General features: G+C 33.6%; 1 protein-coding gene across 1 annotated transcript; it reads left to right on the top strand.

The window, feature by feature from the left end:
* Positions 1 to 6,215: 6,215 nt before the first annotated feature.
* On the top strand, positions 6,216 to 12,146 carry LOC115986540 (nudix hydrolase 16, mitochondrial). Its single transcript, XM_031109669.1, has 4 exons — positions 6,216 to 6,710; positions 9,085 to 9,199; positions 10,906 to 10,989; positions 11,557 to 12,146. Exons 1-4 carry the CDS (start codon positions 6,640 to 6,642, stop codon positions 11,812 to 11,814), a joined length of 528 nt encoding a protein of 175 aa, XP_030965529.1. The 5' UTR covers positions 6,216 to 6,639; the 3' UTR covers positions 11,815 to 12,146.
* Positions 12,147 to 17,490: the final 5,344 nt, after the last annotated feature.

The raw sequence follows: 17,490 nt of genomic DNA, 5'->3' as shown, positions 1-17,490 counted from the left end.
ATCTTCATTTCATTTCTATAATTGAAAATTAGGAATATATTTGAAAGTTAAAATATGATCTTGGTAGAGGTGGCGGTGAAAACATGATGCTGCTATCGGTGATAGGAGTAACATGGTTGTCTTAGAAGATTGGCTGTTTAAAAACATCGGCAATCAGAGATGATAGCAGGGCGGGGTGTGGAATACGATTATTTTGATCAAGTCGGAGGAGGCGAAAATAAAAGTGGTGCTGGAGACGGATGGAGATGATGGTAACAATAATGTTAGTACTCAGTACTGCTTGTATTGGAAATATATGATAATGGGAATAATGAAGGTGATGATACAAGAAATGATAACAGTATCAAAATATAGATGATAAGGAATGGGCAAAGGCAGTGGTGATGGTGACACAACTATGATAGTTTTGCTAATTGTTAAGGTAACAGACTGCTGATGATAACATGAAGATAACGTTGTTATACAGTGACATTAGTTGTGGTATGAAGGTTGTTGTGGTGGTATGAACTATGAAGTGATAGTAATTGTATTGTGGTGGTGATAGTGATATATGGTGAAGATAATAGTGGCAGTATGACTAGCAAAAGTAAACGTAATGCTTTTTCTCCACAAAAAGAAGAGGGTAAAAGTAAACTTAATGCTCGGAGTAATGGTATGCTGGTTGTGATGGTAATCAATATGATAATGAAAATGGTGGGGAATGGTGATATGGTGATTGTAATGGCAATAAGTAAAAAAAGTTGATGGTAGTAGACTAGGTAGTGCCGAGGTGGTGTTAGTATGGTTGAGGTCGAGATTATTGTGGTAGAAAAACACTGATAATAGGTTTCACTTTTCTAGGTGGGGTGAGGTTTATCTCTGATGTGTTGCACATAGGTGATAGGTGAGTGGCGAAGTAAGAACTTTTTTATCAAGGGAAGCCAATGAGTGAAACTTATTTGGAAGGGGGGAGGACACATTATGTGGAAGTATTCGAAAGACGGTGAATTTTCCACAAAATCAGCATATGCTATTGCAAATACCCCCCATGAACCAAATCCTCCCTTCCAGGGACAATGGATTTGGAAACTTGATGTGCTGCCAAAAATTGTAAATTTCTTATGGTTGTGCATACATAACAGTGCCCCAGTGAAACATACTTTGGCCTCGAGGGGTATCACCAATGACAGCACCTGCCCCTTGTGTAAAACTCACTCTGAAAATATTGGCATCCGCTAAAGGATTGTATATGTGCCCGAGATTTTTGGCACAAGATCTGTGTTCCCCCTGCTCTTGTTAATTCCTTTAATAATGATGTAATTATCTGGCTTAGGGACAACTGCCAAAGTAAGGCTTTTCATTCTTCATCTATCCCATGGAGTTATGTATTTTCTTTTGCTATTTGGGAGCCATGGAAACATAGAAATAGAGTGGTATTTGATAATACTACTCTTAACCCCAACTTACATGGGCAGTGCATCAGTCAAGCTCTGGAGTATTATTTCTGTGTGGGAAAAGCCAAGAATCAGAGAAACATGGTGATTATTCCCATAAGATGGAATAAACCTCCCCCTGCTTGGTGCAAGTTAAATACAGATGGTGCCTCCCTTGGAAACCCGGGGAAGTCTAGAGGAGGGATTATAAGGGATAGTGTGGGTAATTGGATAAAGGGATTCTCGAGATCCATTGGGATTACAACAAGCATCACAGCAGAATTCTAGGCCCTTAGGGATGGCCTTCTGCTAGCCACCCAACTCGGTATGCAGAATCTTGAAATTGAGCTTGACACAAAAATTATTGTAGATTTAATTGAATTTGGAAATTGCCCTAATGCATCATATTCTTCTTTATTGGCTAATTGCAGGTAATTTCTAGATAGGATTCCTCTAACTAGGGTGAAGCATGTGTATTGGGAAGCAAATAGATGTGCTAATGCACTTGCTAGGAAATGATGTACTTAGCAGGAAGAATTTGTTATTTTTGATGTACCCCCCTCTGATGTTATAACATCCTTGGTGTGCTTGGATGCTAGTGGGGTGAACTATTATAGGCTTTCAGTCGCTAACTTAGCCATTTTGGCTCTTTAGTTTAATGAAGTTCCCTTTTAACCATATATATATATATATATATATATATATGTTTTTCATTTTTAAGAAAAATTGTAAGGAGGAATAGGTGTTTTTTTAAAACCTAGGGGGGCCTTGGCCCCCCCTCCACCAATGGGTCCAAGGGCATCCTATCTATTGAAATCAAATCCTGTGAAATAGGAGAACTAGGGATTGCGATATGAATTGCACCGTGTGCAATTGCTCTTAATGGCTAAGATTGAAAGTTAAAAAAGGAACTTTTAATTCCAATCCTTGAATAAAAAAATGAAAAAGTTTTTGTAAGAGGAATGAGAGTAACTGCACCTTGTGCAATACCCAGTGTATTGCACAAGATCCTAATTCGGGAACCAATTGTGCATATACCCTCTTACAAAAAAGGCACCAATGAATTTTGAGCTTAATGGTTAGACAATCATAATAGCACATTTGGTTTACACATGCTGAGAAGCAAATAAGTGTCCTCATACACTTCCACAATTTTTTTTTGCGCACTTATTAGTTTTTTTTTTTGGTATAAGCCTGGTACTTATTAGTTGTTAGACTTGCTTAGGGTAGACTAATTTGAGAACTTTGGTTACATATAACTTCTGTCTATAAATTTGTAGTAATATATGTTTACACTTCTTTTATGGACAAAAACTGTTAGGACATATGTGATTCAATGTTAAAAACATATGTCATTATTTTATGTAATTGGCTAATCTTTTAACAAAACCCACTTTACTTGTAGTTGGGTAGATCTAAGATGTGTTTAATACTTCAAGGAACAAAGTTTCAAGTTCAAGTATTAAATCCATGTAAGTTTGTCCAAGAATCAATTGAGAAAGTGTTGGATTTTAAAGCTTGACAGTTAGCATCTATCAAGATTTAAAAGCTGCTAAAGTTCATGGCTCGACAGCTAGCTCGATAGATGGCTATTTATCGAGGTTTATGAAACTCAGTTTTTCAGAACTGTTTTTCCTCCAACCCGTAAGTATATGTTTGTGCTTTCTTTTTTCACAACCCTAAACATATATAAGAATTATTTTAAAGGCCGTCAAAGGTTACACAAGTTGCACAAGTGTGAAGCAAAGTCTTGTTCATGCAAATTGTGACTGGAGACAGAATTTGCACTAGTTCATATGTTTCTTGAAGAAGTTGTTGTGTTTGTACACCATAGGGTTTTGTGACCAAAGAGCTTCTTGATCTTCATTGTGTGATGAATTGAAGAACTTTGCAGCCAACATCCTTCTCAAGTTGGTGATTAAGTCATGTACTGAATTTGTACATTTATTGATTAGTCACGTACTGGGAGTCGTGCATTGAAAATGAGAGATTGTCATTACAGAACAAGTCTAATAGGATATTGGGGTAAGGGTTCAACTGTAGGTTGGTATAAGGTACTGAGATTCCTTTATTTGTAACTGCTTGTTTTGATAATAGTGGATTTTTGGGAGTGGTGATCTTAAAATCACCAAGTGGAGTTTTTGCCGTGTAGGTTTTCCCCATTCGTAAACAAATCACCGTGTCAATTTAATTTCCACTACATTTAGTTTAATTGGTGATTTGTTTGTGCTGCCATGCATTTTGCATGTTAATTTGATTAATTAATAAATTTAGTTAATTAATCAATTAATTGATCACAATGGGTCAATACTTTCTTGGCCTATAAAAAACAAATCTCACAACATTTTTATAATAAGTTGAAGTGTTAACTCACTATAGGTTAAAATAGAGTGAAATAAAATTATATTGGGATCTATTCATAACTCAAAATTAGTGTTGTGAGAATTTGTTATATCCTTAGACTTTCTTATATGTTTAGCATCGTTAGGCCCAAAAAAAAAAAACTTTTAAAATAAAAGAAAAGATTGTCTTTTTTTTTTTTTTTTGACAAAACTTAGATACAGTACTTTAAGTGCTGTTCCTTAGGTTTCTTTCTTAAGATTTAGTTATGTGGCTACTTAACTAATGAATACACTTCCATCCCATGAAGAAAAAATTCACATGGTAGAATCTTAAGAAGAGAACTTAAGGAACAACACCTAAGTACTGTACCTAAGTTTTGCTCTTTTCTTCTATGCTCACTAATTAATTGATTTTGTTTTTGTTAAGTAATATTTTAATGTGTTAACATACAATAAAATTTTGTAATATTTTTTTTTTGCCTTTCAGTTATTATTATTTTTTTACTTATTTTAAATTTTTTATAATTACAAGGCATGATTTTTTAATTTTTTTTATTTATAAATAGTAATGTATTTATTTCTTTCTATTACTAATTTTTACCTATCTATAATATATATTCTATAGTCTATAATAATATAAAACTGAAAACATTTTTTTGGTTAACCTCATGGTTTTTTGCCACATAAGTTTTGAAACCTCACAATTTTACACACACACACACATAATTAAGTTTAAATTATATTCTATATTTAAAAACTTAATTAGAATAACATATCTTATTTTCTTTAAATAATAAATTAGATAGCTCATCTCTAAATTTTTTTTTTTAAATATTTTCATATACAAACATAACCATAATCAATACCTATTAATAATCACCATGATTACCTATATACACTTAATTGAGTTTAAATTCTATTCGATATTTAAACACCTAATTATAATTACATATCATATATTCATTAAATAATAGAATAACCATCGCACACCATTGGTGTGATGGTCATTCCACAAGTACAAAGTTCTTATGGGGCGGGGAGGGGGGCAAGGGACAGGGTTTAAGTCTCCAGGAGTGAGCTTCACACATATATACACTTAGATTAAATTAGAGTAGAATTTCTATCTTGCATAAAAAAAAAAAATAAAATAGATAATTTCATATACAAAAACAACTATAATAAATACATATCAATAATGACCATAATTAATATTTCATAGTTCCATGTGAAAAAAGATCATTATAATATCCATTAATAACTATCATGATGATCAATTTCAAATTTAATGATATTTAATATACAAATACAATTATAATAAATGACTATTAATAACTATCATAATATCAAATTTTATATTTAAATATAGAAAAAAGAGAGAAACAAACCATTTTTAAAGAAATTTTTTATATTTTATTAAAAATTTTCATGCAATGCACAAGTTGTTGACTAGTATTTATATATATTCTTTATATAGAGTGGGTTCCAGTTAACTCAACTGGCAAATTTCTTGTTGTTGAATAATAGATCTTGGGTTCAATCTGTGTTTACATAAAAAATCAATTAGTATCTTGATCTAATGATGATCAAAGATCAACTATCAAGATCAGATGTTATAGGCTGAAACCATCTAAAAAAATTATTTAGATGACCCAAATAATCAAAATCATATAAATATATATATATATATATATATATATATTGTTTATGGTTTATTGGAGGTCTAATTTATTTATTTATTCTTTATTAAAGGGTCTTATTTATACTTTGTTGTTATTTTTTGAAAGGAAAAGAGAAGGGAAAAAAAAAAAAAATCTTAGTTTAGCTATCGCTCTGTTTGTTTCAATGGAACTTTGTGTATAGATAATTTTTCGTATTCTCTAGTGTTTGGTAGCATTAGAAAAATAAGTTAAAAGAAAACTATATTAGGTTAAAAGAAAAAGTATGACTAATTTTTAGATATTGTTTTTTATTAATTTTTTTTAATTAGAAACTAACTCTATCTTACATTAAGTTAAATAAGAGAAGTTATAAAATTATTTTTTAACTCATTTAAGATTGCTATCAAACATAAGAAAATGAGATAATTTTATAGAATTTTTTTTTAAATTATTTATTTTCTAAAAAACATTATCACCCAAACAGCATATATCTATCCAGTCATGAAGTACCGTTACTACCAACTACTAACACAAAACCTAAAATATTATTTTCGTATAAAAATGTTTGTTAAATAAAAAAAATTTTGTAAAATTATTTTTTGGGGTGAGAGATAAAACATAAAACAAAGTAAAATAGTAGAATTTAAAAAAAAAAAAAAAATGTTCAAATCAGATCGAAGGGACAAGTGGCCCCACTATAAATCTTTACCGTTTAATCCCACCGTCCCGTTCAAAACGCAAATCCAAACACAGCATGCCTTTTTAAAGTTTGTTATATAAACCCCCCATGAGTTTGACTTCGTCTCACCACTTTCCCAATCACCTACAACCAAAACCACAAGCCTCCAAGTGTACCCTCCAATCAAATCCTTCATATCCAAAATAAAATTCCACACGTCCTTCTCTGATTCAATTCCGTCACCATTATACACTGCTCCAAGCACCACCAAAACGACACCCCTCAAAATATCACAATAATATCAACCCATCACGTGATTTTTTTGATTTTTTGAGTTTTTGAAACAAGCCCGCACCGTCGGATCCGAGATTTCTGATGCGACGTCGCATTGTGAATCGCCATTATCGCCGCCGTGGATGGTGGTAGAAGCGGAGAAATTGGTAAATGTTGTTGGTACAGAGAGAGAGGAGAAGAGAGAAAGGGAAAGATTGATTTTCATTGACAAAGAAATCTAGTGAGAGAGAGAGAGAGAGAGAAAGTGTGTAGTTATGTGTGATTTGGTGGCCCGCACGGGTCGGCATCAGCAGCGCTACGATGCTGGTTGTCGCCTTGTTGCCGGGTATACGCATCGGTTTTTTTTTTTTTTTTTTTACTTTTACTTTCTCTCTCTTATATATGCATGCATGTGTGGTGTTTGTATGAATGCTCAACTATTTGTATATATGTATGTGTTAATGTTGATTGATATGATGTGATGTGGCTTTTGGTTTTGTTGCTGTTTAAGTTTTTAGAATATTGGAGTCGTTTTCAGCTGGGGGCAATGTGTTCAAAATTGATTTTGTACCTTTTTTTTCTTTTTATTTTATTATTTGGATTACCAGTTGCGCGTAGAAAGCAAGTCTAGATGGCTATTTTTTTTTTTTTTTTTTTTAAATTAAAGGAAAAAAAAAAAAGTAGAAAAGAGATCTGTGGTGATGTTTTAGAAGTGGGTTTTGGAAGAATATGTGGTTTGGTTGTAAATGAGGTTGTTGAGCTTAGGTGTTGTTTGGATTAGTAAATTCCTGCTTTTTTGATTTGGTATTTTAGTTTTATGAGTTGTGTTGGGGTGGTGGTAGAAGTTGGATTAGGGAATTTAGATATTGGCTTTGTGGGGATGCTTGCTGAAAGGGATAGGAGGAGGAGGAGGATGAGGATAAGGAATTTGTTGGTCTGTGGTACAATGGATAAAGTTATTATGGGATGCGATTTAGAATTGGGAAAGGGATGGATTATATTTGAGAAGGACCATGCAAGTGTAAGGATAGGATAGCCTTGTGAAGTCATTTTCTCAATAATGTGAGGTTGTGGTGTGATAGAATAGGTTTTGTTAGGAGGGGTTGTGTGAAGCGAATTTTAGAATGCGATTGAAGAGCTGATAATGGTGGGTGGATGACTTCTCAACAAAAAAAAAAAAAAAGCCGGAGAACACATTTAGGCAATTATTTAGCAATGAATTGTTTCATTGTTCGTGTTTGCGTATCAGCTGTTCTGTCTTTTGTTGTCTGTGTTATTAGAATCTTTGGCACCATGAGAAGTGGCAATGACTTGGTTGATAGCATTTTATGAAATAAAACTATTGAATTTGAAGTAGTAGGTTACCCTAATGGTTATTCAACTTCATAAACAAGGTGCATTTGGTAAAGGTAAGATCCTCACCACTGTTAAGCGTGATATAACCTTTGAGAAGCTTTGTAGTGAATTTGGGCGACATTATAGTGTAGATGAGATTCTTAGTAGATTATTTGATTGAGGAATGAATACAATGTGTTATGTCCAAGGCAAAACACTTGCAAAAAATTTTCTGAATTTTTTTTAATTTTTATAATTAAGAAATAATTTTCTGAATTAAAACACTCTCTACCCTTCTCATTTCTCATTGAATTTATAGGCAAATACAATGCATGATATTCATATGATAATGGTTGGACTACTTCCAACGCAATAGGCAATTTCCTACTTCCTAGGTAGACAACCTCCTATAAACACATACTAGGCTCTAACATTTTCCAACAAGACTCCATAATAATTTTGACCAAATTTAGTGACAAATAAAAGTCATGTGGACACATGAAGAAAATGACGTGTCACCCACATGGCTGCCACTTAATCTGTCTCTATGCTCCTGCATCAGAAGGGCAACTTAATCACATGTCCGCACAGTGCCTGCTTGACCCTTTGATATCACTTGCCAATGGTCTACCACTGTAATTAGCACTTATTGATGAAGGGCTAGGGCCTGAAGGAATATAATTGAGGAAAAGAGAATCGATCTGTGACAATTCTTCAAAAGCTTCTTTCAAGAGGGAGGTTGAGGTTGCTCTTGATAATTAGCCTGATTTGTTTAGTTGATAATCCTTGATATCTGCTTAAACAAGTGCCTAGTGTGTCCTTGATATCTACAGTAGTTTCTGTGAATTAGCTCTAATGAACATGGAATAGACAGACATTGGAATGCACCAAACACGGTTGATGTGAGATGCCTGTGTGTGCCATCTTTTCTGGGGTTGAGCTTGGTTGCACTTGCATGCATCTGTTTGTAGGCCATTCATGATCAAACTTATGCCTTATGTGGACCATATGGAAACAGGTTTAATCACATATTCATTGATGTGGAGTCATATGGCAATCTTTGTATCAGCGGGTTGCAGTTTTGGCAGTGTTTATTTCACTTCCTTTTGTTGATTTCGTTGAGTATTAAAACTTTAAAGTGTAACTTATTTTAGGTATTCAATGCATACTGGTTGTAATTATTGATTTCCTCTTTCTAATAAAATAGTTTTCTTCTTCTTAAAAAATAAAATTTGTAACAATATAAAAAAGAAGAAGAAAGTTTTATCATAATGTATATATTTTTTCAGTTGGGACTTATATCATTGGTTGTAACATTAGGGGTATCGGCAAAAGATTCCTATTATGTTTGGTGCACTGAAGCTAACTGAGCAGATTTTTTACAGGTGTATTCCATTTAGGTATAGAGATTCAGATGTGAGTGGCAATTCGAATTTTGAGAAGATTGTTGAGGTGCTTATGATTAACTCAACTAGTGGGCCAGGTCTCCTGTTTCCAAAGGTAATAAGTAGTTTTTTTTTTTTTTCCTGAAAATTTACTTTGATGAGAATTGTTATCTAATTTTGGTTCACTTCTCTGCTAGCTTGCTCATTAAAATGTTATGGTCTCTCTCTCTGTCACACACACACACACACACACTGGAGATTAATATTTAGGCCAAGTGCAGTACAAGTTGGATTTTTCAATAGGAAATGAACATGCTTTCAAATCAATTTACAGTCTCCAAATTCTTTGCAGAAGTTGTCATGCCAACTTCTTGCTTTCCATTTTCCTTATGTTTTTTTAGCTGCTTGGCTAGTCCAGTTCTTGATTATATGTCCCCTGTCAAAACTTTATTCTGTATGGCTTATGGCAGTTCTATTTGCTGGAAAAATTACATGGATAATATTATGTGTTTCTTGGGAGTATGAGTGGAGTCCCTGCATATTTAGCTTTCATGCATTATTAGCTTACACTTGCAGTCCCTATAAGCTGAAGCTTTAATATTATAGAAGGTTGTTCCATTTGCAGGAAGGCATCAATTTCATTTGTTCCATCCATAGCTTATTGGTGACACCTAAATTTTACTATTCACTCCCAAAATCATGTGTCAAGTTGAATTTTGTGATGCTTTGAAGTTATTTTAGGACCAAAAGTTAATAGGGATGGTTGATAGTGTAATATTTACTTTGCGGTTGATAAGATTGTTTGTTTGGCACTATATCAATTTTTAAGAGTACAATTACCCCTTAGTTATCACTAACCTCTTGGGAACAATCTTATGACCTTAGAATTTTAGGGTATAGAGGTGGACTAGAACTGAAAAAGGTATATTCTATTGGGTACTTGTACATTTCAGTTTAGCAAATATTCTGGTTTGTTCTGACTGGGTGAATTGCCTATGAAAAATTTTAAGGAATATTCCAGTCAGTTTTGTATGAGGCAAAGGACCTTACCAGGATTAGGTCACAGTCCATTGCCTTCATGAAGATGGTATACTGGAAGTAATCAATGTCAGTTAAACAGGAGAAGGATGTGGAGATTTATGATCAGCCATGCATGGATTCTATTATGCTTGGCAAATATGCAAGTTCTATTTAATAATAAATAAACCATATTAGAAGGTATTCAGGCGATGACACCCAAGTACATGAGTAGAAGAATGGAAATTGTGGGAGTTTTGTAGATGGTTCACAGTTGCCAGGCCAACTTAACTATTGGAGAAATGCATGGAGGGCTTTGGCAGTTGATATGTCAACACTCTAGCTTCTGTCATAGTGTGCTGTAGAACTATATTTTGGAAGGTATTGGGCAGGAAGCTTTTATTCTAAGGAAACTAACTGATCTTGAACCAAATCTCAATATGTAGCCATGCAATTTAAATTTAAACCAATATCAAGATTTATGCCGGTGCATATCTGATTGATCATTGATGGTCCCTAACTGATGACGTGTGTTTTTGACAAGTAATAAGAATTTGGGTATTCCTTCATTGAATTCAAAAGCTTGGATTCTTTTGTGGGAAGCAACATGAGACATTATTTGCAGTTTTTATTGGTATGTCTTTTTCAAATGTAGTGCAAATTAGCTAGTTTATGATTACTTGGGAAATTCTATTTGGTGTGGTTTTTATAAATATCTGTTATTTGCTTTCCCTACCATCATTTAGAAAGTGGGAGGTGATAATCATACAAATGTTTTCATGAATTGTTCTTTTCCTTTTATAGGGTGGTTGGGAGAATGATGAAACTGTTCAGGAGGCAGCAGTAAGGGAAGCTATTGAAGAGGCTGGAGTTCGAGGGGAACTAATGGTGATTTTGATTTTAATAAATTTGATGTTGTCCTTGTTTTTTTCTTTTTCTTTTTCCATTGAACTTGTATGATATTGTTATAAACCCTTTTAATTATTTTACGGTCACTCAAAAAAGAAAAAAGAAAAACAGTCACTTAATCTATTGAAGGTCTTGAAGTTGATATGATTTTTATGTTTCAATTGTTGCATTATCAGTTTGCTTAATTCTCCCATGTTTATCTTGGACTGCTTTTGGGGAAGCAATAATATTCTGTTTTTTGTTTGTATATATCTGCCTTGTTAGTTGTGATTGTCGCTTTAGATGCCTACATTTCAATACAGATAAAACTTTGATTGCTGTTGCAATTATTATTTGTTTGTTTACTGAATTTTTTAAAATACAATATTTGGCATCCTAGTCCTAGATTTAGCAAAATGCTGGGCAGTTTCCATTCATGTTGTTGTTGACATTTGTTACAGTTTAGCGGAAAGGTTTTAAGAAAATACCGAAAGATATTGCTGCACTTGTTTTGATTATGGCATATTCAAGTTATACATTAAGTTTGTTTCTATTTCTTGGTTTCAGGATTTCTTGGGTTATTATCCCTTTAAGAGTAAAACCCACCAAGATGAGTTCTGCCCAGAAGGTTCATGTAAAGCTGCAATGTTTGCTTTGTTAGTCAAGGAGGAGCTTGAGTCATGGCCAGAGCAGAGCACCCGAAACCGAACTTGGTTGACTGTACCACAGGCACTGGATAGGTGCCGGCATCCATGGATGAGGGATGCCCTAGAGAATGGCTTCTCTAAGTGGCACGCAGGCAAGGACATCTCTGAACACCATTGACTTGCTGGGTGCACATGAAGTAAATGCAAAAAGTTAAGGATTACATTGTTACTGTTTTCTCAAGTTTAATCTTCTATTCTTATGAGTGCCTCTCTGACATTTTAATTCAGAGAGTACTCATGTGACTTTAGCTCAAGTTTTAAGTCCCCTACAAGATGTTCACTAATGTATAACTTGAAAAGTTTAGCCATTAATGTGCCTCATTCTCCATGACCACATAATTAGAAAGTTAAGAAAGAAAGAAAGAACTACTAAGCTCTTTTTCTACTGATTGACTTGTCGAGCATCTGCAGTTGTGTATTATTTATTTATTTATTAATATCTTGTTAACATTAAAGGGATACTAGTTTTATTTTTCATAGTATATTTAGTCTTCAATTTTAGCATATTTTTAATTATTGAATTCTAAACTTCTATGTTTCATACGTTCCCCCAAGCTAAATCTCTAGTTCTCTTAGTATTATGTGATTAAGATTTGACGAAACCAACAAGACATGAGGAATTCATTTTGGGTGGATAGACCATTGGACATAATTGCCTTAGTCTACCCAAAGTATCAAATAATTTATCAAGTAGTTCAAAATTACAATCTTCCATTTGATATGGTCCAAGTATAAAATAAGAAAATCAATTAAAATCTAATAGAGCTGTTGAAATGAGCTAGAAGATTACATGACGTATTAACCTGTTGGCATGGTGACACATGTTCACTTTCGATCATATGTCATTATCCCAACAGGTCTTGCTCACATAACACAAGTCAATATATATAATAAAGAAATATTGTTAAGTACTAACATTAAAATTTTTGACTAAGTTTTATTGATTCTTATCTAAACCTACTACTAAAATCAATATTTTAATTAAAAAACCCAATGAAATCAATATCTTAATTAAAAAAAAAATCAAGTAGTGTCACACTTTTTATAGCTGGTGGTTATTTTACCTTTTTATTTTTATTTTTTCATTCTATTTGAATGTTGGGGAAATAAACACAATGTACATGCTCAAATATGTTATATTAACTATTCATTCATTTTAAATAAAATTACTTTTCATATAAAAGTTAAGTTTTTTTTTTTTGGATAAGATATAAAAGTTAAGTTGAAATAGGAAAACCCTCTTATTTATACTAGTATATAGTATAGATATTGAAATTTTAATTTTTAATCCTTGGTATAAATAATTTTTTTTACCTATTTCTCACAAACCCTAGCCTATCTCATCGACACTTGACACACACGCACGAAAATAGCCACTTTCCCGGCAAAAATGGCCCATTAGCATTAATTTTTGAAATATTTAGCAAAAGAGCACTGTTTCGGAAATAATTAGGGAAATACCACTTTTTCCGAAAACGCCGCTATAGGGCCCGAAAACGTCACTATAGGGCTTAAAAAACGCCACTATAGGGCCCCTTGAACCTGTTATGGGGACTTATAAAAAAAATTTTGCAGGAAAACGCCGCTATAGGGCCCAAAAACGTCACTATAGGGCTTAAAAACGCTATAGGGCCCCTTGAAACTGTTATGGGACTTACAAAAAAATTTGCAGGAAAACGCCGCTATAGGGCCCAAAAACGTCACTATAGGGCTTAAAAACGCCACTATAGGGCCCCTTGAACCTGTTATGGGACTTATAAAAAAAATTTTCAGGAAAACGCCGCTATAGGCCCGAAAAAGTGGTAGATTGCTATATAGTTCGGAAACAGTGTTTCTGAGCAAATTATTTCAAAAATTGATGGTAATGGGCCATTTTTGCCCACTTTCCCAATAAATTAACTTTAAGCCCGAATAGAAAAATAAGGCCCATGACATAGCCCATAACCGATCCAAATTCTTTTTCCTTTCTTTTTGAACAACCTTAATTTTAATTTTTTTTCCACTATTTATAATTCCTATACATAATACATTCCCCCGGACCATTTTTCACTCTTCCATTTGAGTTTCTCTCCTCTCTCTTTTGCTCGTTCTCTCTCTCCCTATATTGCTATCTCATTGACATCATTTTTTCCTCTCCGATCGCACCGATCAGATGTGAGTTCTCTTTGCTCTCTCTACAATTTGTTTGCTCTCTCCTTCCATGATCTTTATTGGATTACTCATTTGTTTAAAAGTTCTGATTTAGAGTCCGTTTGGATAGGCGTTTGTGCGGAACAAACGCGCGTTTTTGGAAGAAAACGCAAAACAATATGCGTTTGGTTCCACGTTTTCAGCAAAATATGATTTCCAAGACGCCAAGAAATCACGTTTAAGAACCGTGCCTCTAACTAGCTTTTTATGAAAACGCTAGTTTCAGGGTCCGTTTGGATTGAGCTTATTTTTGCTGAAACTGAAAACACTGTAACAAAATAATTTTTAAATGTGTGAATAGTATCGTGAGATTTATTTTTAATAAAAAAATTACTAAAAAATGAAATTTGTGGGTCCATAAATAATGTACAAATGCACTGTTTACAGTTGATTTAGTCAAAGAATGCGGCTAAAAGAAAAAAAAAATTTCAGAAAATGCACCGCTGGATTCAGCGAAAAACGCTGAATCCAAATACTCAATCTCATCACTCAAAAGCAGCACAAATGTTTTAGGGGTCTCAGTACCTTAAATACCCTCAAATATTTGCTTAATAACAAATTTATCAACCCGTAAAATTCTCACCTGTGTCTGATCTGACTCTCCAGCGCTTGCAACTTCTTGGCACAAGTTGTTTTGCTGGAATGAATATCATGCGACACACACTAGAAGCTGCGAGAATGAGTCCAATGGTGAACTCTGCAAATTATTTGGTTGAGAAGAGACCCACTGCTCTTTCTCTCTCCCTTTATTTGGTCTCTTCACTTTTTAGAATTTTTACTTCCCTCTTTTGTGGTTGATATTAGATTAGCAACATATATGATACTATTACTCTATTTAGTTGTCATCAACTCTGTAATGGCGATAATATAAAAAAAATAATAATAAAGAGCTTTGTAGTGGGGCACAGTCGCACAGGGGAAGTGACGGTACTGGATAACTGTGTTAACATGCTTAGCATGGACTACATTTAAAATAATAGTATATCCTTACCATCAAAATTAAGTACTTTTTGGTGATTTGCTCCCACAACAAAAAATTTATAGTTTTCAAACTGCAATTTTTACAAGTTTTAACAAACGTTTAATTGTGGTTTTTAAAATTGTGTTTTCAAAATGCACGTTTTAAAAACAATTTATCCAAACAGGCCCTTAGCATTACAACCAAAACGATTGCTAATGTGCCTAACTGATTTTTTAAGACTTCGATAGAGTGGATGAAAGCTTCGGGGATTTTTTTCATTTCAAACTTCTCTGAGCTTATTGATCTTTGTAATTTTAGAACTATAATTTAACTTTCAGCTAGTATACTCCCAGTGTAATTGATGACTTTGCTAATAAGATTTTATTACTTATCAAAAAATAAAAATAAATTTGCCTAACTGATTTTGGTGTTTTTAATGCCCTAAATTGTGTAATTAGTTTTCTCATGGTGTTTCTGTCTGAAGAGTGTTATGTGTGGCAAATATCTTTATTGGGGGGTTTGTCTTGTTAATTTGTTTTGGCTATGTTAGGGGTTTATAATATTTGCTTCATGTGTTTTGAGGCTTGGTAAATGTTTAAGATGAGTACTGGCTGTGGCTTAAATTTAAAGAGAAAATAGCTTTTTTGAACTACTTTCAGGTTAGAGGAATTAGTTTGGTAAACTTCTTCCTTTGTTTGGAATCTAGCTCTTTTTTGCCAATTGTGGACCCTATGGAGGGAACGGAATCATTGTACATTTGACAGTGTGGAAGTCTCTGTTGTTTAGCTGAAATCAGTTTTTATAATGTAATTGTTTGAATGGTCTCATTTTCTAGGCTCTGTTGAGATACATGGGATAGTTGTTCTACTTTAATAGAGATTAAGTACTTATAAAAAATTACTAACACATGCTTTGCTTGTACAGGTTTGGCGAGGTGATAACAGTTACAATTTTGAGAAATTTGCTGGGGAATTTGATAGTTCGAGTGATGACTCAAGTGGGAAGAGAGATCCTTCCAGGTCTTGCATTTATATTTTGATGGAATACTGTCCAAAGACGCTAGAAACAGTATTCAGAGAGGGAATTAGTGAGGAGATTGCTTTGAGATATTTTCGACAAATTGTCGAAGGATTGGACTATATTCATAGTCAAGGTTTAATCCATCGAGACATATGCTCTCAAAATCTATTTTTCGATTCTGAGAAGCAAATCAAGATTGGAGATTCAGATTAGGTGTGGATTGTTATTTTAATTTATTTTTTAAGAATAAATCTTAGGCAAATATTTATATATCACCAATTTTTTTATTTCATGGTTCTAACTAGTTTGTATTATGCAGCAAAATTCATGGAGGTCAAAGATGGAGAATTTGGGGTACATAGTTCAAATGATTACGGACACCACTTTTATAAAAGTCCAGAAGTGATGAAAAATTCCTGGATTACTCGAGTGTCGGATATCTACAGCCTTGGAGTTTTGCTGTTTGGACTATTATATCCCAGTAAAACAGAAGCGAGAAGGATAGAAAAGCTGAATGAGTTGCACAAAAGTCTTACCTTTCCTGATGATTGGAAATATCCTGATCTTATCTCACTTGATGTCAAAAGATTAGGATATTTCCAATCATCTGGAAAGGTAAGACTTTTGTGCAATTCATTCAGCTTTTCTATCCTTCTCGCTTCCGTTTCACTGGGATAAAATAGTCCAAACAGCAAAACTCCCAGGCTGTAGATATCCGACTTTTGAGTAATCCAAGAATTTTTCATCACCTCTGGACTTTTATAGAAGTGGTGTCCGTAATCATTTGAACTATGTACCCCAAATTCTCCATCTTTGACCTCCATGAATTTTGCTGCATAATACAAACAAGTTAGAACCATGAAATAAAAAAATTGGTGATATATAAATATTTGCCTAAGATTTATTCTTAGAAAATAAATTCAAATAATAATCCATACCTAGTCCAAACTCTCCAATCTTGATTTGCTTCTTAGAATCTAAAAATTGATTCTGAGAGCATATGTCTTGATGGATTAAACCTTGACTATGAATATAGTCCAATCCTTCAACAATTTGTCGAAAATATCTCCAAGCAATCTCTCACTAATTCCCTCTCTGAATACTGTTTTCAGTGTCTTTGGGCAGTAGTCCATTTACAGCAGACATATTGACTCTAGTGTAAGCAGATGATGTTTAAGTTCAACAGCTTAAGGAAGAGAATCTGCAACTTAAAGAAAAATTACGACGGGTAGAGGTATTAAACTTGATAATTTTAGGTGAAAAAAAGAAAAATACTAAAAATTATTTATTTTTCATCTTCTTCTAGGTTGACACGAATATGGATGTGAGAGAAACACGCTTTCCCAAAAGGCCCTACTCTTTTTGAATGGTAAAATCGTACTCTTTTTTTATTTGTCTTGCTCACGCTGTTGGCTCTACTTCTGTTGTGTTTCGTATTTGCTTTTTAATTTTTCATGCTTTCTTTGTGGCAGTTGTATTGAGTTTTTTGGGTTGTATGGCTCTTGCTTTTCATAGTTTTCTTGGGAGGAAACAGCATTAACGACCTCTGAGGTTCAATTGTAACTCACTTTTCTTTAGTTGTGTTAGCAAGCTTATATGGTTGTCTTAGTGAATCCTTAGAAG

The sequence above is a fragment of the Quercus lobata genome, chromosome 4 (genome assembly GCF_001633185.2).
Source record: "Quercus lobata isolate SW786 chromosome 4, ValleyOak3.0 Primary Assembly, whole genome shotgun sequence".
NCBI classification, from domain to species: Eukaryota; Viridiplantae; Streptophyta; class Magnoliopsida; order Fagales; family Fagaceae; genus Quercus; species Quercus lobata.
This window is presented reverse-complemented; position numbering and strand designations above follow the sequence as displayed.

Bases quoted from the DNA above. Each gene is read 5' to 3' on its own strand.
- LOC115986540 (XM_031109669.1), top strand. From the start codon at position 6,640: ATGTGTGATTTGGTGGCCCGCACGGGTCGGCATCAGCAGCGCTACGAT. The intron at 6,711-9,084 runs GTATACGCATCG...GATTTTTTACAG, and splicing joins GGTTGTCGCCTTGTTGCCGG to GTGTATTCCATTTAGGTATA. The intron at 10,990-11,556 runs GTGATTTTGATT...TCTTGGTTTCAG, and splicing joins GAGTTCGAGGGGAACTAATG to GATTTCTTGGGTTATTATCC.